At 42.2% G+C, this 25,611-nt stretch overlaps 2 protein-coding genes across 5 annotated transcripts in view; one reads left to right on the plus strand and one right to left on the minus strand.

Moving 5' to 3' along the window:
• Positions 1-15,307, minus strand: part of DSTN (destrin, actin depolymerizing factor) — a 48,611-nt gene extending 33,304 nt beyond the window's left edge. Inside the window, exon 1 of one of the 2 annotated variants that reach the window (XM_059705481.1) lies at positions 15,169-15,307. In XM_059705481.1, the coding sequence (XP_059561464.1) occupies positions 15,169-15,171 (3 nt within the window). In that variant the 5' untranslated portion in view covers positions 15,172-15,307. Of the gene's footprint in view, positions 1-11,804; positions 11,874-15,168 lie in introns of those variants that run through there. The other variant, XM_059705480.1, reaches the window with a different exon arrangement.
• Positions 14,578-18,255, plus strand: LOC132239330 (gametogenetin-like). Of its 3 annotated transcripts, none has more exons than XM_059705479.1 (2): positions 14,578-15,648; positions 16,893-18,255. In XM_059705479.1, exons 1-2 carry the CDS (start codon positions 14,765-14,767, stop codon positions 16,894-16,896), a joined length of 888 nt encoding a protein of 295 aa, XP_059561462.1. In that variant the 5' UTR covers positions 14,578-14,764; the 3' UTR covers positions 16,897-18,255. The 3 variants fall into 3 exon arrangements, 1 of the variants encoding a protein (XP_059561462.1); XR_009454025.1 differs by lacking the exon at positions 14,578-15,648 and adding an exon at positions 15,694-16,334; XR_009454024.1 differs by lacking the exon at positions 14,578-15,648 and adding an exon at positions 15,694-15,935.
• The last annotated feature ends 7,356 nt before the right edge of the window (positions 18,256-25,611 follow it).

Here is a 25,611-nt window from a genome sequence, read left to right on the forward strand (position 1 = left end):
ACTCATTTCTTTTTATTGCCAAATGATATTCTATTGTATGCATATACAACATTTTACCTATTTAATCATCAGTTGATGTATATTTGAGCTGTTTCAACTGTTGGTGTATTACGAATAATGCCACTATGAACATTCGTGTACAAGTTTCTATGCAGATACATTTTCATTTTGCTTGGGTATATAATTAGGTGTGAAATTGCTGGGTCATGTGGTAACTCCCAAGTTGATCTTCTTAAGGAACTGCCAAACTGTTTTCCAAAGTGGCTACACCATTTTATATTCCCACCAGCAACGTATTCCCACAGCCCTGCCAACATTTTGTTACTCCATGTTTTTTTTTTATTATTATTACTGCCACCCTAGTAGGTGTGTAGTATCTCATTGTGGTTTTGATATGCATTTCCCTAACGACTGATTTTATCGACTACTTGTATTTCTTTTTAAGAAATGTCTACTTAAAGCCTTTTAGGCTGTCTTTTCGTTGCTGAGTTGCAAGAGTCCTTCATATATTCTGAATACAAGTTCCTAGTCAGACATGTGATTTGCAAATATTTTCTCCCATTCTATGAACTGTCTTTTCACTTTCTTGATGGGTGTTCTTTGATACAAACAAGTTTTTAATTGTAATAAAATTCAATTTATCTATTTTTCTTTTGTCACTGGAGGTTTTGGTGTCATTGCCTAGAAAGCCAAGAAAATTGACCAAAAACACTCTCCAAACCACATTCACAAATATTTTTACCTATGTTTTCTTCTACAAGTTTTATATCTTTAGCGCTTACATTTAGGCTGTAACACATTTTAAGTTAAATTTCCTATTTAGTGTGAAACAGGGATCCAAATTCATTCTTTTGCATGTGAATATCCTGTTGTTCTAGAACCATTTGTTGAAGACACTATTCTTTCCCCCACTGAATTAGCTTGGCACCCTTGTCACTTTGGGATATGGGAAATAAAGAATATAAACCGTGACAAATGAACTCAACTATGTAAGAAAAATCTGTATTAGTAGTCTCCAGATATTCACTTTCTCCCTTATTTTCATAATAGTACTTATTACAATCTGCAATTATCTTATTCAGTTTTTTATTTATTTCTTACCTGTCTCTCCTATTATAATGTATACTTCATAGGGACAGGGACTTTGACTTATATACTGATGAATACCCAGAGGCTAAAACAGTACAGTCCTCCTTTAACATCATCAATGGGTTCTGCAACTTTAAATGAAACGTTATATAATAAAGCCAATAAATTCCTATGGCATTAGAATAGAGTAACATTAAATGGACCTGCTGCACAGGTCCTAGAAGACACCTAACAATCATTTATTGAAAGAATGAAAATATATTTAAAATGGCCTGGAAGAAAATGCAGCAAATGTTAATGCCTTGGTTGGGATTGCCATTACAACTAAATCTTTTCTTAATGTTTTACAATTAATATACATTATTATCCTAATCAGATAAGAAGTTAAGGTATTTTTGCCAAACTTTTATATTAGCTTCTTTTATAGATCTCCAGCACAATGACACCACCAACTACCAAGTAGCTCAAGTCTCAATATTTGAAGTTATCCTTGATTAGAGGCCTGGTGCACAAATTTGTGCACTAGTGGGGGGTCTCTCGGCCTGGCCTGCAGGACTGGACTGAAACTGATTCTCCAACATCCCCCAAGGAGTCCTGGATTGCAAGAGGGTGCAGGCCAGGCCGAAGAACCCCACCCGTGTACGATTGGGGCCAGGGAGGGATGCAGGAGGTTGGCCAGCCAGGGAGGGACTATGGGAGGGCTCCAGGGAATGTTCGGCCCGTCTCGCTCAGTCCCATTCAGCCAGACCCCAGCAGTAAGCCCACCTACCGGTCAGAGCATCTTCCCCCTGGTAGTCAGTGCACGTCATAGCAACTGGTTGACCAGTCAACTGCCCCCTTGTGGTCAGTGCATGTGATAGTGAGCGGTTAAGCGACCTTAGCATATCATTAGCATATTACACTATGATTGGTTAAATGGCTGACCAGACAACTGGACACTTAGCATATTAGGCTTTTTATATAGGATGTCTCTTTCCCTTATGCCACAAATTTAAATTATCAGTAAGTCCTGTCAGATCTACCTCCCAAAATATACAATTGATCCTTGAACAACATGGGTTTGAACTGCGCAGGTCCACTTATACAATTTCTTTTTAATATAAATACCTGTACTGTTTTCAGTCTATGGTTAGGAGTCTGTAGCAGAGGACTAATGGTATCACAGATCTACATCATTTATATAGAAGACTTAAGTATCCATGTTTAGTATCTGAGAGGGGTTCTGGAACCAAATCCCCACAGATAATAAGAGTAGTTAAGTTTGGGGGGAGTCAAAAGTTATATGTGGATTTTTGACTGTGCAGGGGACTGTCCCTAACCCCCGTGTTGTTCAAGGGTCAATGGTATACCCACTCTAATTGCTTCTCACTATCCCAATAACAATCCCAATCTAATCTACTATGCTACCCATTGCCTGAATAATAGCAGTAGTCTCTTTTTTTTTTTTAATATATTTTTTTGATTTTTTACAGAGAAGAAGGGAGAGAGATAGAGAGTTAGAAACATCGATGAGAGAGAAACATCGATCAGCTGCCTCCTGCACATCTCCTACTGGGGATGTGCCCGCAACCCAGGTACATGCCCTTGACCGGAATCGAACCCGGGACCCTTCAGTCTGCAGGCCGACGCTCTATCCACTGAGCCAAACCGGCTTTGGCAGCAGTAGTCTCTTAATCAGCCTTTGTCCCCATTTGTACATCTCCATACATGAGCCACAGGAATAAATCACATCCCATTCCACTACGTTACACCTTAACACTTCCCCACCACCACAAACCCAGTGGTTTCCTGGGGTGGTCAGAATAAAATACAAATTATTCACCTTGGCCTAAAGGCTCTTCCTATTCTAGCTCTTGTCTACAATACATTTCCTACTTCTCTCCCCTCTTTTCACTGAATTCTACCTATACAAACCTTTTTTGTCCCTGGCATGTCAAACTCATTCTCTTCTCAAGGACTTTCTACTTAGAGTTCCTTCTGCCTGAAATGTTTTTCACATGGCCTGCTCTCTCTCTTACAATGTAAGTCTTAGCTCAAATGCCATCTCCTAAGAGGCCTTCCTTAACAATCTAGCTAAAAGTAGCCAACTCTTCTAGTACTCCCGATTGTTACCCTACTTCCTTCTTACCCAGCCGTGGGCAAACTACGGCCCGCGGGCCGGATACGGCCCGTTTGAAATGAATAAAACTAAAAAAAAAAAAAAAAAAAAAAAAAGACCGTACCCTTTTATGTAATGACTAGGGGCCCGGTGCACGAAATTCGTGCACTGGGTGTGTGTTGGGGGGAGTGTCCCTCAGCCCAGCCTGCCCCCTCTCACATACTGGGAGCCCTCAGGCGTTGACCCCCATCACCCTCCAATCACAGGATCGGCCCCTTGCCCAGGCCTGACTCCTCTGACAGAGGTGTCAGGCCTGGGCAGGGGACCCTCATTTCCCCCCATCACTGGTTCTGCCCCCAGCCCAGGCCTGATGCCTCTGGCCCAGGCATCAGGCCTGGGCAGGGGACCCCCAGACCCCTCCGATTGCTGGCTCTGCCCCTTGCCCAGGCCTGATGCCTCAGCCAGAGGCGTAGACCCCCATCACCCTCTGATCACCTGATTGGCCCCTTGCCCAGGCCTGACGCCTCCGCCAGAGGTGTCAGGCTTGGACAGGGGACCCCCATCTCCCCCCCGATCACTGGCTCTGACCCTCGCCCAGGCCTGAGGCCTCTGGCCCAGGAATCATGCCTGGGCAGGGGACCCCCATCTCCCTCTGATCGCTTGCTCCACCCCCCGCCCAAGCCTGACGCCTCTGACCCAGGCTTCAGGCCTGGGCAAGGGGACCATCATATCCCCCCAATCCCCGGCTCAGCCCCCCGCCCAGGCCTGATGCCTCGGCCAGAGGAGTTGACCCTCATCACCCTCCGATCACCAATCACTGGATCGGCCCCTTGACCAGGCCTGAGGCCTCTGGCAGAGGTGTCAGGCCTGGGCAGGGGACCCCCAGCTCCCTGCGGTTGCAGGCTCCGCCCCTGCCCAGGCCTAACGCCTCTGGCTGAGGCGTCCGGCTCGGGTAGCGGGGACCTGCAGCTGCAGCAGCCCCGCGATCATGGGCTCCGCTTTAGGCCCAGGCAAGGGACCCCTAGCTCCCGGGACTGCCAGCTTCGACCATGTCCAGCTCCCATCGCTGGCTCCACCCCTACTTCCTGCTATCATTGGCCAGGGCGGCAAAGGCGCCTGATTCTCTGATCATGGTTGGGGGGCAGGGCCGCTTTTGCCCTGCCCCCCAGCTCTTAGCTCCCCCCTGGGTTTCCGATCACTGTCAGTGGCAGGGGGCTTCTTCCTGCTTTCCCTTTCGCCTCCCTGCATTGTGCCTACATATGCAAATTAACCGCCATCTTGTTGGCAGTTAACTGCCAATCTTAGTTGGCAGTTAACTGCCAATCTTAGTTGGCAGTTAATTTGCATATAGCCCTGATTAGCCAATGAAAAGGGTAGCATCGTACGCCAATTACCATTTTTCTCTTTTATTAGTGTAGATGTTTACTTTGAATTTATATTAGTTCACACAAACACTCCATCCATGCTTTTGTTCCGACCCTCCGATCCAGTTTAAGAACCCATTGTGGCCCTTGAGTCAAAAAGTTTGCCCACCCCTGTCTTACCACTTACAATGATCTGACATGATCTTGTCATTTTTCTCTCTTTCCCCCCACATTAGAATGTAACTTGCACAAGAAAGGACTTTTTCAGTACTGTCTCCCTAATACGTGGACCATTCTTGGCATATCAAATTTCTCAACTATTTACTAAATAAATGGTTGCTATTTTAAACCCTGAAGACAATGAAGAACTGTATTTGATTCTCCATTAATTACTTCAGGAAAAACATAATAGTTATTTAACTATTTAATAACTAAGAGATATTTTAAATCAAGAATCAAGTCACCTGAAAAATCAAATTAAGAAGTTGGTCATAAAAAAAAAATTGATAAAACTATAATGATTCCAAATAAAATAACATTAAAGAAGTAATAAAACAAGCCCTGGCTTGCTAGCTCAGCTGGTTAGAGAGTCATCTTGATATGCCAAGGTTGTGGGTTCAATCCCCAGTCAGGGCATATACAAAAATCAACCAATGAATGCATAAATAAGTTGAACAACAAATCGATGTTTCTCTCTCCCCGTTCTCTCTCTAAAATCAATCGATAAATAAAAATTTAAGAATGCTCTCTTATTCACCTATTCATGTTCATTAAGTAACATCTGTTGTGGGCCTACTATGAGGGTCATCTTGCTCTTGAAATATACAAGCCCTCAGGAAACACAGCAGCTCTACCTAATACATAGAAACAAACACAGAAAAGTGGCCCAAATGCGGAGACAAAGAAACATGTCACAAATGAAAGAACAGGAGAAATCTCTAGAAAAAGAACTAAATGAAATGGAAGCAAGCAAGCTACTATAAATACAGAGTTCAAAACAGTGGTTGCTCAAGGATCTTAATGAGAGCTTCAAGAGACTTAGTGAGACTTTCAAGGATCTTAGTAAGAATTTCAAAGACATGAAAAAGGACCAGACAGAAATTAAGCATACACTAACTGAAATAAAGAACAACGTACAGGGGGGATTCAACAATAGAGTAGAGGATTCGGAGAATCCAACCAATGATTTGCAATATGAGGAAGCAAAGAACACCCAATCAGAAGAGCAAAAAGAAAAAAGAATAAAAAAATATGAAGGTAGTGTGAAGACCTCCTGGGATAACTTCAAATCTACCAACATTTGCATTATGGAGGTGCCTGAGAAGAGAGAAAGCAAAATACTGAAAACCTATTTGAAGAAATAATGACAAAAAACTTCCCCTACCTAGTGAAAGAAATAGACTTACAAGTCCAGGAAGCACAGAGTTCAAAACAAGAGGCCCACACCAATACACATCAAAGTTAAAATGCCAAAGGTTATAGACAAAGACAGAATCTTAAAAGCACCAGGAGAAAAGCAGTTAGTAATAATAATTTTTTTAAAAGATTAAAAAATATGAATAAAATGGCAATAAATATATATCAACAATTGAATCTAAAAATCAAAATAGCCCAGCCGTCATGGCTCAGTGGTTGAACCATCAACCTATGAACCAGGAGGTCATGGTTCAATTCCTGTCAGGACACATGCCCGGGTTGCAGGCTCCATCCCCAGTGTAGAGTGTGCAGGAGGCAGCCGATCAGTGATTCTCTCTCATCATTGATGTTTCTATCTCTCTCTCCCTGCCTCTCTAAAATCAATCCTAACATATAAAAAGACAGGGGAGTCATGACCGAAACAACTGGACAGACGACTGAACAGCAGGCTGCATGGGGCGACCAGGCCGGCAAGGGGGGTTAGTGAGGGACGACCAAATGATTTAACAGCAGGATATGCGTTACCTATGGACACAGACAATAGGGTGGTGAAGACTTGGGGTGAGGCTGGAACTGGGTGGAGGGGGGCAATGGGGAAAAAAGGGGTGACATCTGTAATACTCTCAACAATAAAGATTTTTAAAATAAATAAATAAATAAATAATAAGCCAGCCCATGGTAAGAAAGAGGGGGAAAAATACATACAAGCCCCTCCCACAAGGAGTCTAACAGTCTAGTTTCACAAAACATCTTAGGAAGTGCCATAAAAGGAATTCAGATTCTATCTTAGCACTGTTTCTTAGAGATGTGCAAAAATGCAGAGAATTAACACCAGTGTTGGTATCCATACTAACTTCCCTTTACAAATAGGCTAATTCGCAAAGTCCGAGGATAGTCCATCAAGGTGACCATTAGCCACTTGTGGTTTAGTGAGTCCCATTATAAGTGGCCAGTGTGACTGAAGAGCTGCATTTTTTTATTGTATTTCACTTTAATTTACTTAAAAAATTTAAAACTTATCAATTCCATTACTGGAAAACTTATAAGTATGCCCAGAGCAACTTATGTGTATGAATCTACTTTTTCAACAGTAAAACTTAAACCTAAATATATATCAAATATTTCTTATGAAAATTGAACATTTGAATTGATGTACTGTAGGTGTAAAATATATACTGATTTCAAACTTGTATGAAAAAGGAATGTAAAATGTCTCGTTAATTTTTATATAGACTAAATGTTGACTTATTTCAGATATATTGAGTTAAATAAATTTCACCTTTTCTCTTTACTTTTACAATGGGGCTATTAGAAAACTTAAAAGTACATATGTACTCTGGGTGATGAACACAATGCAATATACAGATGATATATTATAGAAATGTACATTTGAAATTTATATACTTTTATTAACTGTTACCCCAATAAATTTAATAAATTTTTAAGTAGTACATACGTAACTCATATTTTATTTCTGTTCGACAACAATGGCCAAAAGATTACTTACAACATTCTTAAAACAAGATTTCAATGATTTCAGAATTCCTCATTGCTCTAGAGCTTCAACAATTGCCTTAAAAGATTGTGCCCTAGCAAGTTGAAGGAGTCTTACCAGTATTTGCCTATACTTTAGTTTTAGCTCTATTACTACATGGAAATACTACCAACGTAAAAAAAACATGTCATGTGAAACCACTCTAAAGTAAATACTAATTACATTTAAAGTTGGCGATTTTCTGAAAGCAAGTCAAGATAAAAATATGGGTCAGAAATTAATCTTTCTTTTCTGTGATAACTCAAATGGGAGTAACATCCTATAAAGTAAAGCAAAAATGCCAAAAGGAGTAAACAGTCTTCCTTCAATATGCTCCAAAAGTACAAATACAGTGACAGACTCATTTTAAATGTAGGTTTCTTGCTACAGTATGCACTGAAGTGTCCAACTTTTAAATGCTCATCCTGAGCCCTGTTGCAACAAAACGGAGTTCTTTGATATTCCCCACGTTATGAAAAAAAAAAAAAAAAAGCCAAACTATCAGCTTTTTCATACCTTCAACTACAGATTAAAATGTCAATTTTAAGAATTTTAATTGCATTTTTACTTAAGTCTATTGCTTTTTTAAAGATCTACATAAAAACTGATTTTTAAGCCCTGACCGGTTTGGCTCAGTGGACAGAGCGTAGGCCTGCGGACTCAAGGATCCCAGGTTTGATTCCGGTCAAGGGCGTGTACTTTGGTTGCGGGCACATACCCAGTGGGGAGTGTGCAGGAGGCAGCTGGTCGATGTTTCTCTCTCATAGATGTTTCTAGCTCTCTATCTCTTTCCCTTCCTCTCTGTAAAAAAATCAATAAATATATTTTAGAAAAAAAACCCTGATTTTTAATATACCAAAGCAAACCACATAAGCATTACAATGTCAGCTACTGAAAGAATTATCTTCAAAAGTTAAGTATCACTAGACTAAAAACTACTCAACTTTATGGAGGTCCTTGTATAGAAGACTTCACGATGATGAATGTAACAAGTTTGTCAAAGTATTACTAACATGAACCAATCTGATGTTTATTTTTCTATACTTCTCCCAATGTAGAATTTCAAGCAAAATGAACAGGAGATAGCTTTTAGAAGCACAATTTCAAGTGAAAAGTCACTTCTAACATCAAGGCAAGGAGGTAGGGACAGAAGAAAAGCTGGGATTAAAATATTTCTGAAGTATTAGGTATAAATCTTTGGGTATGGCTTTCATGGACAATCTAGAAAGGCATTATTATGCTACAAGGGAAGGAAGTTAAAGATACTTCAGTAACAATCTTCTACCTGTTTTGTGGTTTAGATATGCAAATATCAAACAGTACAGGCATACTTCAGAGATATTGGGGGTTGGGTTCCAGACCACTGCAATAAAGTGAGTATCAGAATAAAGCCAGCCATAATTGTTTTGCTGGTGAGGGTTCTTGCCTTCAATTTGTAAAAAACTCAACATATATGAAGTGCAATAAAGCAAACCACAATAAAAGAAGCATGCCTGTAGAGCGGCGGTTCTCAACCTCTGGGTCGCCACCCCTTCGGCAATCGAATGACCCTTTCACAGGGGTCGCCTAAGACCATCCTGCATATCAGATATTTACATTACGATTCATAACAGCAGCAACATTACAGTTATGAAGTAGCAACGAAAATAATTTTATGGTTGGGTCACAACATGAGGAACTGTATTTAAAGGGCCAGAAGGTTGAGAACCACTGCTGTAGAGTAAAAAGACTAGGCCTAATTATTCAGAGACTAGATAATTGTTCTGTAGATAAAAACAGTGCATATACTCCTAGGCTAGATGAAGTTTTCTTTGGTTACATAAAAATCAAAGAACAATTCATCTATGGTCTGATTTCCCTGTGCTCTCACTGTTCATCTCCAAAGTTCAAAGGCTAATTTTAAAATGGATAAATGTAGAAAAGGAAAAGTAATAAATAAAAATGGTAATCCTTCAAAACTAAAAACAAAACAAAAAAATTAAAAAACCACCAATGCATATATATATTAAATCTAGTTTTTCAAGAGTTTCAAGATCTTTTTCAAACTTCAACTATGGTGTTCATCTCAAAGTATCTTAATTATTACTGAAAGAAAATAGTTATTTATTATAAAAACACAAATGTTTGGAGTCTTCCTGTACACCAAGTTAAAGACCATTTTGATTCAAACCAATTCTACTTATAAAAAATAGTCACAGTTATTTTTGTTTTGTCTGTTGTTTTTTCAATAGACTATTTTTCAGAGACCTTTTAGGTTCACAGTAAAATTGAGCAGAAAGTACAGAGAGTTCCCATATATCCCTTGTAGGGTTTTGTTGTTGTTTATTTGTTTTTAACATTTTGCTAGATTAACTGCCTAGAAAAAAGAAAGGTGTAAGTATAACGCAAAGGATGTTAACATCCATGGCCCTTGGCAAAAATGGAACTCTATCGTGGATCACTGCATTCTGCTACTACTATGACCCAACAATGGCAGGTATCTAGAATTAAGAGAGAGTACTAAACTTTCCTTACTTAGCTTGAGGCTTGCAAAAAAACTAGGTGCCAGAGGAGAGGAATATTAGTCCTCTGTATGTATGTGGTTCTGGTCTTGACAGTCACTTTCTTGTTGATTTTAAGTCTGGGTTTACTTGATGGCTCCACAAATTAGCTTAGATGAAGATATGACGAGGTTTTACACAATGTCAAGTTCACCGATGAGCATGCAAGCAAAAATTAAGCTGCAATGAAAAGATACTCAACTCCTACTAATCAGAGAAATACAAATTAAAGAATGAGAAAACATTTCGCACCCATCAGACTGGCAAAGGTTGTAAGTCTCATAATAGCAAGTAGTGAAAAGAAATGGAGAAACAGGCCCCTAAATGTAGATGATTGGATGGATGCAAACTAGAACCTCTGATGGCAGATTAAAAAAATACATATGCATGGTCTCCAAACCAGGGCTTCTACTTCTGCATATAAACCAAGAAGATATTCACTAGGGCTAGAGCAGCCGTGGGCAAACTACGGCCCGCGGGCTGCATCCGGCCCATTTGAAATGAATAAAATTTAAAAAAAAAAAGACCGTACCCTTTTGTTTACTTTGAATTTATATTAGTTCACACAAACACTCCATCCATGCTTTTGTTCCGGCCCTCCGGTCCAGTTTAAGAACCCATTGTGGCTCTCGAGTCAAAAAGTTTGCCCACCCCTGGGCTAGAGAATCAATATATAGTAATATATAAAAATGGAGCCTGGCAAGCATGGCTCAGTGATTGAGCATCAACCTATGATCCAGGGAGTCATGGTTCGATTCCTGGTCAGGGCACACGCCCAGGGCTTGATCCCCAGGGAGGGGCATCCAGGGGACAGCCAATCAATGATTCTTTCTCATCATTGATGTTTCTATCTCTTCTTCTCTGAAATCAATAAAAATATACTTGGAAAAAAATGGAAACAATATATTGCAAAAAAAAAAAAAAGATAAAAGGGCAAAAAGTTGGGCAAATATCCATCAATAGGGCAATGGATAAACTTAATCCTATATAATAAAAGGCTAATATGCAAATAGACCGAATGGCAGAACAACCAAACAACCGGTCGCTATGACATGCGCTGACCACTAGGGGGCGTGCGCAGAAAATGGCTGCACAGGATGCTGGAGCAGGTGAGCGGGGGCACCAGACCAAGGTGGGGCGCCAGTTGCTATCATCAGGGCGAGCCTCTGGTGGTTACTGAAAATTCTTTGCTCCCATGGCCCCACTTGCACCCGCTGCTGGCGCCGGAGCCACTGCTTGCACCCACTGCCAGCGCCGGCCCTGCTTGCACCCGCTGCTGGCACCAGCCCCAATCGTTCTATGCCATCAGCTGGTGCGAGTGGCAGCAGTGGGAACGGGGCTGCCAGCAGACAGAGTACCAGAGGCTGCAGTGGGAGAGACGGGTGGAATGCGGAGGATGGGCTAAGACCTGCCCCTGTGCCTACCAGAGCCTCACGGCCCACAGTTCCTTTCAAGGTGCACAGATTTGTGCACTGGGCCCCTAGTATAGTCATAAAATAGAAAGTATTCAGCTGTTTATTTTATAAAGAACCAGAGCCACAACTAAAATTAAAATCCATCCCACCCCCTAAAACTGACCAAGTTTAATTTTAAGTTGCAAAAGGATGCGCAAAGCATATGTATCAAAATCAAAATATATACATATAAAAAAATCAAGGCAATACAGCATATACTTCTGCAGATACATACATATATAGCTAAAAGTATGGAAATGCCAATGAGAATGAAATACATTAATTTCAGGTGACTATGTTGAATTTTACCTGAGCCCTGTGCTCCTGGAAAGCAGTGCCAGTTAAGAAATCCACTCCCATCATTGTGTGTTCTGGGGAACAAGTAACAAAAGGATTCTGCCCTTAAGACTCCCTGATTTACCTGCCCAAGGTCCCCATTCCCTCCCCCTTTTTTTTTTGAGATGTTCCTCACTAAACGATGTCCTCCCAATTGCAATAGCCTAAAAAAGAAATCATTTCCTTAATTGGTTGGTGCATTATATCTTTGACACTGGAGTGGTTGGTTATTTCTGGGATTAGAAAATGCATAGGTAAATGTAACGGTAGCATAGCCTGAAATTCGGCAAAAAGTTAATCTTTTTTTCAAAGGAACTTGTTGTTCTATGTAGTTTTCCACTTAAAATGTTTCTAAATTAATTTTTAAATTATTTTTAAAATTTGATGTGGAGTCAGAAGTGGTCACACAAGTCAATCCATTAGTTTTCTGATACGTTAAGTAGGCACATTAACACATGCCCAACCTATTCCACTAGGTTGTTATAAATAAAAGTGTTTTTGCTAATCATCAAGTGGTACAATACATTTGTAATTCAGTCTGAGCCAATTAGTTCAGTTTGGTAGAGCAGCATTCTGATTAGAATAAAGTTACGGATTAGATTATCATATAGACCTTTACTCTGTTTCAGGGGCAACACTACACTCTTAGTTCAGAGAAAGCAATGTAGTTATACTGCAAATGAACACACTATCAGTTACAAGAGGAGCTAGGAAAGTCTATGTTATGTCTCAATCCATACCCAACACAAGAACTACTGAGCAGATAACCCAAAGAATTTGGTGGGTGGGCTGGTAATCAATCTTTAAATGAGGAAACTGGCACACCCAACACATATACGCCAAAGTTTTGTTTGGAGTGTGTAGATGTGGTTCATGTGGAGGGTAGGCATCTTTTTTTTCTTTTTTCCTTTTATTGGCACTGTAAAGTGAGACTTTGAAAACATGAAATTTCATGGTAAAGTGCCCTGGGTTTATCTTTTGAGTTGGTTTCAAATTGCTTTACTCCAAAATGCTTCTGGAATACTTGGTGAGTACCAGGAAGTGATTTTGTTAATGTAGAACAAAACCATCAACAGTTAAAATTTAACTTAAAAAACTAAAAAATTTGAGCCCAGGATCTAGACAACAAATCTAAAAAAGATAAAATACCAAGGTAAAATGCTAAAATCTGGGATAATAAAGGAACTTTCCATCTTCACAATATCCTATAGTAGCTGGACTGAAGGGAAATGCTCTATTCTCATGAGGATTACATACAAGAATAACCAACTTTCTTTGCAAGCATCCAAACAAGACTAGCTTATAAGGTCTTCTTTTTTAAAATTCATTATATTTATTGGGGTGACACTGGTCAACATGAACATATAGGTTTCAGGTGTGGGTTTGTTACAAGATCTGTATATTGCACTTTGTGCCCACCCAGTAAAGTCAAATCTTCTCCTGTCACCATATAAAGTCTTTTCTTAACCTCTCTACACCAAGAAGTTTGAAATGTACTTGGAATCACCCATCTTGATTTGTGTTTCTCCTCCTCCCACAAGAACCAGTAAGTAAAACAGATTCTTCATTTTATTTGAATTACAAAAATATGGAAGTAAAGCTTTAACTAAAGTTTAACTATTTAACTAACGTTAAAATGCTTGGCCCTATTTTCAAACAAAATAAAGTTTGCAGTCTAGCAACTCAAAAACATAGAATGTCAAATTAGAAGACCCTAAAGCAGGTTTCATAGCACTTTCGTCAGAGCTGATGTACTAGCACTCAAAACCCTTAGGTTAAAATGGTCTTTTAGTATGAAGTAGTACATGTATTTATAATCTTAAAGAGGTTAAAAATCTTAAATGCTGATTCTCTTTATGATTTACATAATTAAACCAAAGAAGAATCAGAAACTGAACACTATCAAATTCCCAATACATATCCTCAGTCACCAAGAAACTACTGATTAATCTCATTTCCTTCCACTAATGAGACTGTGTGCACAGTCATGAAAGTTGCAATATTGCAATACCTTAAGAAAACCAAAACTACTATTCCGTGAAAACATTTTGGATGCAAATAAGCTGGCACCAACTGCTTCCACGCAGACAGATGCAAAAACTGTAATATTTCTAGCAGTGTGGTAAGCCTCTGCCTGCAAATCGCTGACCAAAAATGGTCATGGCGTGCTGCAGGCTAAAGAAAACGACAAAATGTTCCACTTGAGAATACTACTTAAGAACACTGTTTTACGGCACACTGGAATTCCAGTTTAGACGGGAAAATATGTAAATTAAGCAGTGTCCATCACCTACTGAGCATGTTTACTTTTGCAGTGGTTCTCAACCTTCTGGCCCTTTAAATGCAGTTCCTTCTGTTGTGACCCAACCATAAAATTATTTTCGTTGCTACTTCATAACTGTAATGTTGCTACTGTTATGAATCGGAATGTCAATATCTGATATGCAGGATGGTCTTAGGCGACCCCTGGGAAAGGGTCGTTCGATCGCCATAGGGGTCGCGACCCACAGGTTGAGAACCGCTGTTTTAGAGACTGGGATAATTTTACGGACTTTAAAAAAGTTTTTTTTTCCCATTTGTTTTTATGCGTACGCCTGCATCATGCCCACCCCTTGCATGCCGAGTTCTGAAGCACAGCCACACTGTGTACAGGTGAAAGGCATTTTCCAGCCGCACCCGGCGAGGTCGGGCCGGCGAGGGTTAAAGCAAACGCCGCCAAGCCTGACGAGCACAGGGAGAGCGCAGCAGGAAGCGGACGGACGGATGGACGGCCCGACACGGCCGAGAAAGCGGCTAAAGGCCACCCGTCCTTAACCTGCCCGGGTCAGGCTCGGGGATCACTGCGCCCCCCAGGGCTGCTCAATAAAGGCCGTATTTTTCCTTTTCGAGATGGACAGACCTGACCAGCGCATCTGTGCCGGGCTCCGGGGAACATGCCCCGAACAAGGCCGCTCCGGATTCCCACGCCCCCCGCCCGGGGTTGGCGAACCCCACCCCCCAATCGATCTTGCCGAGGCGGGGAGAACTCGACTCCAACTGGTGGTACCGAGGCCAGGGCGGAGAAACCTCCGAGGCGACGCTCCGGGACGGCGGCCAAGCAGCAGCTGCGACCAACGCACAGCGGCCGTGGAGCCGCTCCGGGACGCGGGGCCCAGCGGGTCCGCGGGCGACAGACGCCCAAGACCCTCCCCCGGCGGGAGACGGCTGAGGGACGCGGGTCCCTTCGGGGCGGAAGGAGGGTGGGGGGCGGCGTTCGCCCCTCAGCCCGACCCCCGCGGCGCCGCAGCCGCGCCGCCCCCGCCGCGTCAGCTCACGCCTCGCACTCTCTTCCACTCACCATGTTCGCCGAGGCGGTCGCAGGGACGCGGGGCAGGGAGTCGGCGGGCGCCGAGTGTCCTCACAGCAGCGGGGCCGAGCAAACGAGCGAGGTGGCGACGCAGGGAGCGAGCCTACCAGGGGGAGGGCGCGTGAGCGCGCCGCGGGCCCAAACACGGCTGCGCACGTCACGCGCTGCCCGCCGTTGCTACGCAACCGGAAGGCCGGGTAACGCCCCGCCCGAGCGGCCTTCGGGACTGCACGCGGAAGGGGTCTTCCTCACCTTCCGGACCTTCCAGAAGTCTGACTGGGGTCCCCCTCACCAGCTCCGGGCCGAGGGGAGTGGGGGTGGGTCCCTCTCTCTTCTGCGGGGGACGAGGAGGCGGAGCTTGGCCTGGCACCTGCGGGGCCAGTGGCCCGTCTCCCCCCAAGAGGCGGGGCCACGTGGCGCCCCGCCCACTGTGAAGCTGTTGGCCTTACAAGGAAGTGGCTACCTGGCCAGGTGTGCGCCGCCGCTGGGGTGGGGCCTAGGAGGGGAGGCGGGGAGGCGGGGAGGCGGGGTTGGGGAGAAGGAGTCGCGAGGCCAGGCGGGAGCTGAGGCGCGGGCGGCGGCAGAGGGGCATGCATACCGCATATTTTACCTACTTTGGTGCGATTCCCGCCATCCTCCCCTGATTGGCCCAGCCCGGCACGTTGGGCCCTCGTCTAAGGAAAAAAATCTGCACATTTGCCCTCCTTCCGGAGGCGACTGTGGCCTTACCGAGTGCTCTGAGTCACCGCTAATGTCAGGTCTGGAAAAAAACAGGGAGTGATTTATTTATCTTTGGGAACAGCCCGAGAAAGGAGGCCGGCGGTCCGCTGGGTGTAGCTGGGAAACGGTCGGCTGGTCTTGGGGTGATGGCGCCAACCCCGCTGCTCCGTTTTTTGGGGCTTTAAATTTGGGATTGTGTGTTTTGTTTTGTTTTTTTTTTTATGGGCGGTTGCGTCAGAAACACAGTTTTCAGACGGCCAGAAGGAATCCCAGCGTTTTTTTTCTGAGGGTGTTTTTGTGGGGAGTAAAGGGCACAAAGAATTTGAAACTGGATTGATTCTTTTATTTTAGGTCGTATTTCAATTTAAGATACTGAGACCATCACGACCTCTCCCAAACCGGTTAATTCTCCAAATGTGAGGCTTTTGGACAGGATGGTCAGTGTATGTGTATGTGTGTGTGGGAGGGGGGCGTTGTGTGTGGTTTTTTGCTGGGCATTATCTAAAAATCTAGATTGTAAGTGGCTTTTGTTCTGACCATTCAGCATGGAAACTCATTTCTTATTACTCATCATGTTTTTGTTTTCATTTCTTTCCTTTTTTTAAAAAAAAAATGTTTATTGATTTCAGAGAGGAAAGGAGGGGGAGAGAGAAACATCGATGTGGAGAGAGAATCATTGATTGGCTGCCTCCTGCGCCCCCCACACTGGGGATGGAGCCTGCAACCCAGGCATGTGCCCTGACCCAGGATCAAACGGTGACCTCCTGGTTCATAGGTCCTGGCTCAGCCCGGGGCTGTTTTGTTTTCTTTTTAAGAGAGGAAGCAAGTTGTGACCATTCTAAGCCTATACAATTTGCCACAAGATTTTTGGCAGGCTGAGCAGTGGTTTTCAAAGGGAACTCGTTCAGTTAGAGTTGTTTGCCCACCCGCCCGAGTTGCAGACGCAGAACCTCTGCGATGGGACCCTGAGGATGTGCATTTCTGACAATTCCCAGGTGATGCTGCTTTGAGAAGAAAGAACCTTCCTGTATCCCCCTGCAGCTGGAACCCATTGTCTGTCTGTCTGGTTGAACGGGATTCAGTGCCCGCCTCCACTTCTAAGTCCTCAAGATGTCCTTTCTAGTCCAAAATTGAATCCTGCTCATTTAAGGGAATACACAGCCGGTCTGCTCCATCGTCTGGACTGCATTTCATCCTCCACTCTGCCACCAGAGTTACGTCCAAACATAAGAATTGGATCCTGTCACATCGCTGCTTAAATTTTCCTATGGCTTCCTCCAGAATTAGCAGGTCAGCCTGGCCTTTTTGCCTCTGGCCTCAGCTATCTTTAATTTCCTGCCTTGTCTCCATATCTTCCGTAGTGCCCAGTTTTCTTCCAGAAGCCCTCTTACCCTGAGCCTGCTCCTTTCTCAGCCTGAAAGGTTCTTATAACCCTATAGTCTGAAGACCTCTGACCACTTCCCAAGGGACTGATAGTGCTCCTTCCATAACCCCACAGTTCATCACTTCTCAAATCTTGATGAGCATCCAGGTCTCCTGAAGATCTTTTTAAAATGCAGGTGCAGGGGGTTAAAGCTGGGATTACAGTTGCCCCCCAGGTCATTCAAATGCTGCCAGTCTGCAGCTTTGAGTAGTGAGACCTTAAAAGTTTTTCCCTACTGCTGGTATAGCAAGTAACACACACACACACACACACACACACACACACACACAGATATCCACCATCATCAGATTAGACTGAGTTCCTTGAGGACAAGGGCTGTTTAGGATGCATCTTATTTGGACTAGCATAGCTCCTGATAATGTAGTAGGTATTTAATACAGTTTGTTCAGTAAGTAAACCAATATCTGAAGATGTTTACAATTCCTCAAGCAAACGTCTATATCAGTTCACTGTAATCTAAGAGGGAACCCATTGATCTTAAGGTCCCATTGAATTTTAACCTCTGCATTTACACATAAATTTGCTGGATATTTTCATTCCTCCTCATCCCACAGAGGGAGCAAGTATTAACATAAAATCTCTTTTAAATATGAGATGTGTATATTTCACTTCTCATTTAGGAAACATACTTAATATGTTGTTGCATACTTAATCTGTGAACATGTAGGCACTTTTATTTAAAACCTTTTATGAGTGACAGGGAAGTGTAAGTTAAACATTAATGTTAATCAGTAGACTGGAAAAAGTGTTTTTGCAAGGCAGTATAATAACTCTGTCAGTATATAGTGTAGAAAAAGCTTTCTAGTTTCTCCTCCGCCTCCCTGCAAATTCACCTGTTCTCTTGTTTATGTCTATAGTCTTTAAAAAATAATTTTAATCATATAATAAGATGTGAATATATTCTCATTATAAAAGATCCAGCCGAACCGGTTTGGCTCAGTGGATAGAGCGTCGGCCTGCGGACTGAAGGGTCCCAGGTTCGATTCCGGTCAGGGGCATGTACCTTGGTTTCGGGCACATCCCCAGTGGGGGGCGTGCAGGAGGCAGCTGATCGATCTCTCTCATTGATGTTCCTAGCTCTCTATCCCTCTCCCTTCTTCTCTGTAAAAAAATCAATAAAATATATTAAAAAAAAAAAAAAAAGATCCAAACAACACAATAAAGGAAAGTTCCTTGAGCACCTCTGGTCTCTATTTCCATAGTCTCTGGTGCCTGCCTTCTCACAGGTAACCACTGCTGTCACTTTGGTCTATGGCTTTACAGAGAAATAAACCTTGTCCAGGTGTTTTGTGTTGTTTTGCTTTTGTTGGTGTTTTGTCTAAGGGTTTTATGCTGGAGTGTGGTGTCCGATAGCTTGCTTTCTGATTTGATTTTCAGCCTGCTGGATCTGTTCATTTATGACAGAGGGATTATCAGACTCCAACTGTCTGTTTCTTGCAATTCTATCAGTTTTTGCTTCATGTAGCTTGAAGCAACTACATGAGGTGCATACATGTTAAGAATTGTTGTATGTTCTTAGAGAATTGACCGTTTTATCATCATACTAGAGGCTTGGCCGTTTTATCATCATACTAGAGGCTTGGCGCACAAAATTCGTGCGCGGGTAAGGTCCCTAGGCCTGGCCTGCGATCAGGGCCATCTTCCCCAGCTGCCTGCAACCTGCCCCGCCCCCTGCCGTCACCCACCCCCGGTTCCCCGTTTGCTGTTGGGTGATCGGTGCCTGATGGCCAGGGGGGACGGGACTAAGAGGTGGTCAGTGTGCCTCATAGTGACTGGTCCAGTGGTCATTCTGTGGTTAGGGTCAATTTGCATATTAACCTTTTATTATATAGGATGATGCCCTTTATCTCTGATAACTTTCTTTTAAGTCTGCTCTGTCTGAAGTTAATATAGCTATTCCTGCTTTTTTTTTAAATTAGGGTTAGCATAGTATTTTGTCGCCATCCATTTACTTTTAATTTATATGTGTCTTTATATTTAAAATGGATTTTGCCAAGCCAACATAATTGGCTCATGTTTTTTGATTCACTCTGAAAATTGCTGTCTTAGTTGATACATTTAGGCCATTGATATTCAAAACTATGTTTTCTATTTGTTGCCCTTCAACTTCCTTCCTATTTTTATTATCCCTTTTTTTCTGCCTTTTGAGGTTTTAATTTAACATTTTATAGAATTACATTTTTTCTCATATAAATTTTATTTCTTTTAGTGGGTGCCCTAGTGTTTGCAATGTATCTTTACAATGAATCCAAGTCCACTTTCAAATAACACTAACACTCTTTATAATAACAAAATAATATTAATTCCTTCCTCCAGTCCCTTGTATCATTGCTGTCATTTACTTCACTTAACATATAAGCAAACATAAGCATGTGTATACACACAGATATATACATAAGTGTATATAATCAAATACATTGTTGCCAGTATTTGAATAAACTTATCTGTTAAATCAATTAAGAATAAGAAAAATAAAAATTTTTATTTTACTTATTTCTTCAATGTTCCTTTCTTTGTGTAGATCTGAGTTCTCACATATTTTATTTTCCTCCTCTCTAAATAAATTTTTAAAAACATTTCTTGCAAGGTAGGTCTACTGGCAAAAAATTCAGTTTTTGTTTGAGAAAGTCCTTATTCTCCTTCACTTTTTTTTTTTTTTTAGAACTCACCCAAGGATGTGTTATTATTGATTTGAGAGAGAGAGGAAGAGAAACGTTGATGTGAGAGAAAAACATGATTGGTTGCCTTTCATAGGTGCTCCAACCAGGAATGGAGCCCATGACCTTTCAGTGTATGAGATGACCCTCCAACCAACTGAACCACACTGGCCAGGGCTCTCCTTCACGTTTGAATGACAATATTGAAGGTACAGAATTCAAAGTTGGTGGAGTTTATCTCTCAACACTAAATATTTCACCCCACTCTCTCCTTGCTTACACCATTTCTGAGGAAAAGTCACAGGTAATTCTTATCTTTGGTCCTCTTATAGATAAGGTGTTTTTTTCCCTCTTCTTTCAGGATTTTTTTTCTTTATCTTTGATTTGACAATGATGTGCTAAGGTGTAGTTTTGTTTTTGTTTTTTGGCTTTCGTTTGTTTTTTTAATTCATCCTGCTTGGTGTTTTTTGAGCTTCCTAGATCTGTTGTTTGATATCTGACAATAATTTGGGGAAATTCTCAGTCACTGTGTTTCAAACATTTCTTCTATTTCTTTTTTTCTTCTTCTGGTCTTGCTGTTATGCATATGTTACACCTTTTGTAGTTGTCCTCTAGTCCTCGCATATTCTGTTCTGTCTTTTTCAGTCTTTTTGCTTTTTGATGTTGTGGATTCTCTTGATATGTCCTTTAAAGATGCTTTCCTCAGCTGCTCAGCTGTGCTCAGTCTACTAATAAGCCAATCAAAGGCATTCTTCATTTCTGTGATTTTTGCCTTTTAGTATGCCTTAAAATTTTTTCTTGATAGTTTGCCATGACGTACTAGGGAAAAGGAACTGCAGTAAACAGACCTTTAGTAATGTGATGGTGTGGTGTGGCAGGGAGGAGAAGGTTTCTATAGTCCTGCAATTAGGTCTCAGTCCTTTAGTGAGTCTGTGCTATAGACTGTGAACTTCACAACTGTTTTCATTGTGCTCCCCCTCCCCCGGTGCGCCCATCCTCTACTGGTAGCTGGGACAGGATGGCTAGAATGGTTGGGATATTTCCCTTCCCCAGGTCAGGTAGCCTCTGCTAATACCCCTGAACCCACAGAAGTGTGGGAGCCCTTCCTATGAATGAGTCTCCCTAGTTTTTAACTCTCAGACTTCTCCACACTGAGCCTCCAGCAATTTGACAAGTACAGTTCAAGTTTTCCTGCCACAGGTTCCCACAGTGGTTTCTGCTTAGGAGTGTCTGCTCTGGTAAGCCGCAATTCCCTGTATTTGCCTGTCTGTCTCCAGTTTTGGGGGCAGCAGTTTGCCCGTTGTCCTCTCCTCTCTTACAAATCCAAGAAGAGTTACCTGTTCAGCTTTTTACTTGTCATTAGGACCAAGTGGCAGCTTTGAAGCTCCTTACATGCAGAACTGGAAACTGGAAGTTCACCCTTTCCTTTTTTTTTTTGTTTTCTATTCTATTGATTTTTTTACAGAGAGGAAGGGAGAGGGATAGAGAGTCAGAAACATCAATGAGAGAGAAACATCAATCAGCTGCCTCCTGCACACTCCCCATTGGGGACGTGTCAGCAACCAAGGTACATGCCCTTGACCGGAATCAAACCTGGGACCCTTCAGTCTGCAGGCCAATGCTCTATCCACCCAGCCAAACCGGTTAGGGCCACCCTTTTCTTTTTAAAAAGAAGTACTAGACTGAGTGGATTTCCACTTTTATCTCATTGACCAGAACTTAGGCATACAGCTGGGTCATGTGGTCTGTTCTCAGAGCATAAGTGTACTCAGCTAAGAAATTGGGGTTTCTTTACTAAGGAAGAAGGGGGAAATGGGCATTTGGAGATAACTAGTGGTGACTGCCATGGGTAGATGACATTATTAGTCCCATTCTACAGATGAGGTAATATGGTGAAGAGCTATTCCCTAGGAGCCCAAAAGAATAAGTGATCTGTTTCCAAACCCATGACCTTTACTGTCAGGCCACATGACACATCACTCATGGGTAATGCTGAACAAGAAAATGAGGTACCTCTGGTTCTTCCTTCACATTACAGGGGGTCTTGTACAAAACAAAGCAAATGGAAACTGTAGAGAAAACACTGTGGACATGCAGGCAGCTCCTAGGGCCCAGGCATCTATTTTAGGAAAGAGCTAAATTTAAGTATATTCATGGGGCCTTGGCCACTGTGGCTCAGATGGTTGGGCATCATGCCATGCACTGGAAGGTTGCTGGTTCAATTCACGGTCAGGGCACATGCCTGGTTTGCAGGCTCAATCCTGGTGGGGGATGTGTAGGAGGCAATTGATCAATGTTTCTCTTTCTCCCTCTCCCTCTAAAAATTAATAAAAATATATATTTTTTAAAAAAGTATATTCATGGGGATGATGCAGAACCATGTGGTAACAATTGATTTCTCTATTGGTCCTTATGATAGGGTAAAAGTCATATACCACTATTTTATAACATTAAAAATTGAACAAATATGACATGTTTTTCAGATAACATGAACTTTTTGTGTTAACCTCTGAGAAAATGGAGTAGAAAGTGGCACAACAACCTTAACCAGTGGTTATTAACCCCTTTGGGACCAAATGTTCCCTCTGAGATTCTGAAGAAAATTACAGACCCTCTCTCTAGAAAAGTAGACATTTTCTATGACTCACAAAGCTTAGCCTACAATTTCAGGGAGTTCATGGGCTACCCTGATGCCTTTCCATTAAACTAGATAATTCAAGAAAGGTTTGGGGAAGTGTTCTAAAAAGGAAACAAGCTAGGGATAAATGAAGAGCCCCACTGTTTCCTCCCCCACAATCCACATGCCAAGATCAGAGGTTATCAGTTTAGCATGAAGCCTAACAGACCCTTACACTGTGGAGCATTTAAAAAATAGAAATGGCCTCTACAATGCATATGGGACTGCAGCTTGCTCTTATTCATTCATTCCACAGTATATCTTGGGGATCTGTCTATATTGTCTTCCCGTTTTTCAGAAGCATGTTACATTCTCTCTACAGTTCTAGTCAGGTTGTTATACTTTTGGAGAAAAAAAAAGCCATAAAATATTTTAAAAGGGACAAATAAAGGAATCAAGTATTTGCTATAATGACAGACTCAATGACTTCAAACTCTTCAGAATGTAAATAAGCCTGAGGGTTGAGTGTGATCACAGTTATAAAATCTTGAAGAGTAGGAATGAAGTGAATAGAAATTTTGCAACAAATTCTAACATAAAAATAAGAGGGCTGCTCTTAAAGCTCGAAAGATATAATTTTAGGAAAAATGAGTACTATTTTACACGATGGGTAAGGATGGGAGGAAGATGACAGATGGAGAAGAAAGGCATGTCATAAACAGTAATAGGCTGATAGTGGCAAGCTCTCTGGTTGGGACCCATTTTTCTCCACCACCATCCCGTTATGCTCGGCAAACCTCTGCCTCTCCCATGACTGCCGTAGGGCAGGAAAACCTCAGAACCAGCAGTGTCCACCCCAGAGGCTGCCAGGTAATGTCAAGGCAGTTCTGGAGCCTTGCTGGGGAGTGGGGAGGTGATACTAACATATGCAAGTGGCTGCCCAACCCTGGAACTTTTCCTCACCCCACTTTTACCTTCCCTGCCCCTGAGAACTAAATAATTATACCCTAGAACAAAGGGGTTGGGATACTGGGAAGTCATCTAGAAGGTCCTCCTGGTTGAGGTGTGGGGAGGTGAGCACAGATTGCAACATCAGAGGTTTCTCAGCTTGATGCATCCTCATCTCTCTACCCCCAAACTCACCAGGAATGGCACCAGTTCTCACCTCCTCCCCCAGGTATTCTGTACAAGACCTGGTAGAGAGATGAAAATCCTAGGGATGTGTGTATGAGTCCATAGGTAAATATAATGAGACAGGAGGGATTCAAACATTTTGAAAGAAAGATAGCCAACTGAATAAACTCAAGCAGAAGAACCAGGACAAGAATTTGAGCGTAGTAAATATTCTCAGAGGAATAAGGAAAGCTATTAGGAAACCAGAAGTAAGAACAAGCAGTTATAGAAACATTAGACATTAGGAGTCTAAAATATTCTTGAACTAAAAGATTTATTGGATGAGTTGGAAAACAGTGCATTTATTTAAAAAAATGAAGATGTGAGTTGCAAGATAAGGTCAAGGAATTAACTCACAGAAGGTATCTAGAAAGAATAGAGATGCAAAGAATAATAATAATAAAAAAAAGTTAAGAGTCATGGAGGATAGAGAGAAAAGAGCCAGTATCTGTATAAAGAAATTTGAAGATAGTGAAATTAGTAAACGGGGCTGGGGGGGGGGGGGTTTGAAGAAATAATAATTGCAACTTTAGTTCTGTTTTTAATTTAATTACTGAATTCATTATTTCAACATCTACGATGTGTCTACAATGTGCCAAATCTGTTCATAGCATGAATAAGAAAAAGGTTCCTGCTGTTCCGAAGCTCAAATTCTAGTCAGCTACAGGCAGATAATAAACAACTAAACAAAAAAGTCTTGGGTGGTGATAGGTGCTTAATTGACAATAAAACTAGGTGATAGAACAGAAGATAACTGGAGGCGGTGAAGGCGCATTTAAGTTGGTGCTCAGAGAAATCTCCAAAGAGGAAATGTAAGCTGACTCTTAAATGCCAAGAAGGACTCAGCAGTGTGAAGATAGGAGTGGGGAGCATCCCCTGCAGAGGGAATGAGCTAGGTGTGCTAAAAGACAAAGGAAGACAGTGAATGCAGCTGGAATGAGGCAGCTGGCCTACAGGCCATGAGTTTGACATGCTTGCGTAGGCCCAGGGTGCGTGGACCCAGCTGAGGCTGAAAAGGTAACCAGTAATCAGATCATGTAGGACCTCCAGACCATGGTAAAGAGATCAAGATGGATTACAGAAAAAACCTGAATTATAGCTTTATATAAGCGTCATATTTACAATGATAACCAAGCAGGAGTCTGTGCAGCCTGGCCCTTTTAAAGGATGTTTGCATCACCCCGTCATCTATTATTACCACCTGATTTTCTCATGGAAAAGAGTGTTAAAAAAAAACACACATAAAAGTCTGTGTTTGGAGGCAAAAGAAGGATCTTGGTTGCATTCACAATGGGATGGCGCTTTGAAGTATTTTCAGTTAGGTCTAGCAGATGTTTACTGGGATCCTACTGTGTGCCAGCTGTAGCCATGGTCGCTACTAGGACTGCAAAGATAAATAAGTCATGCGCCTGCCACAAGGAGATCACTAGTGAAAACAGATCAATGACAAGATAAACTCAGCCCAGGTTCCCTTGAGGATTCTCAGGATCCTAACTGGTGGGGCAGATCAGACTGGGAGATGTTAACAGGTCTTAATGAGTGAGGCATCCCAAGAGGAAGGAAGTGTGTGTTCGTTACCGAAATGATTTCTCATTTAATTAAGGAAAAGATGGTGGGAGGGCTCACTCAGGACCAATATTTGGAAGGAAAGATTACCACATGTTCCTATAAAAAAAAATTAGACTCCATGGACCACGATGCCTAAGTAGATATAGATGTGAATTTTGTGTGCTTTGGGGGGCTGCTCCAGCCTCTTTCTAGTTTTCCCTTCATCTAGGGGTGGAATAAGAACATGGAGCAAGTTAAAGCACTGCTCCACCAGA

This window comes from Myotis daubentonii, chromosome 8 (genome assembly GCF_963259705.1).
Source record: "Myotis daubentonii chromosome 8, mMyoDau2.1, whole genome shotgun sequence".
Classification (NCBI taxonomy): Eukaryota; Metazoa; Chordata; class Mammalia; order Chiroptera; family Vespertilionidae; genus Myotis; species Myotis daubentonii.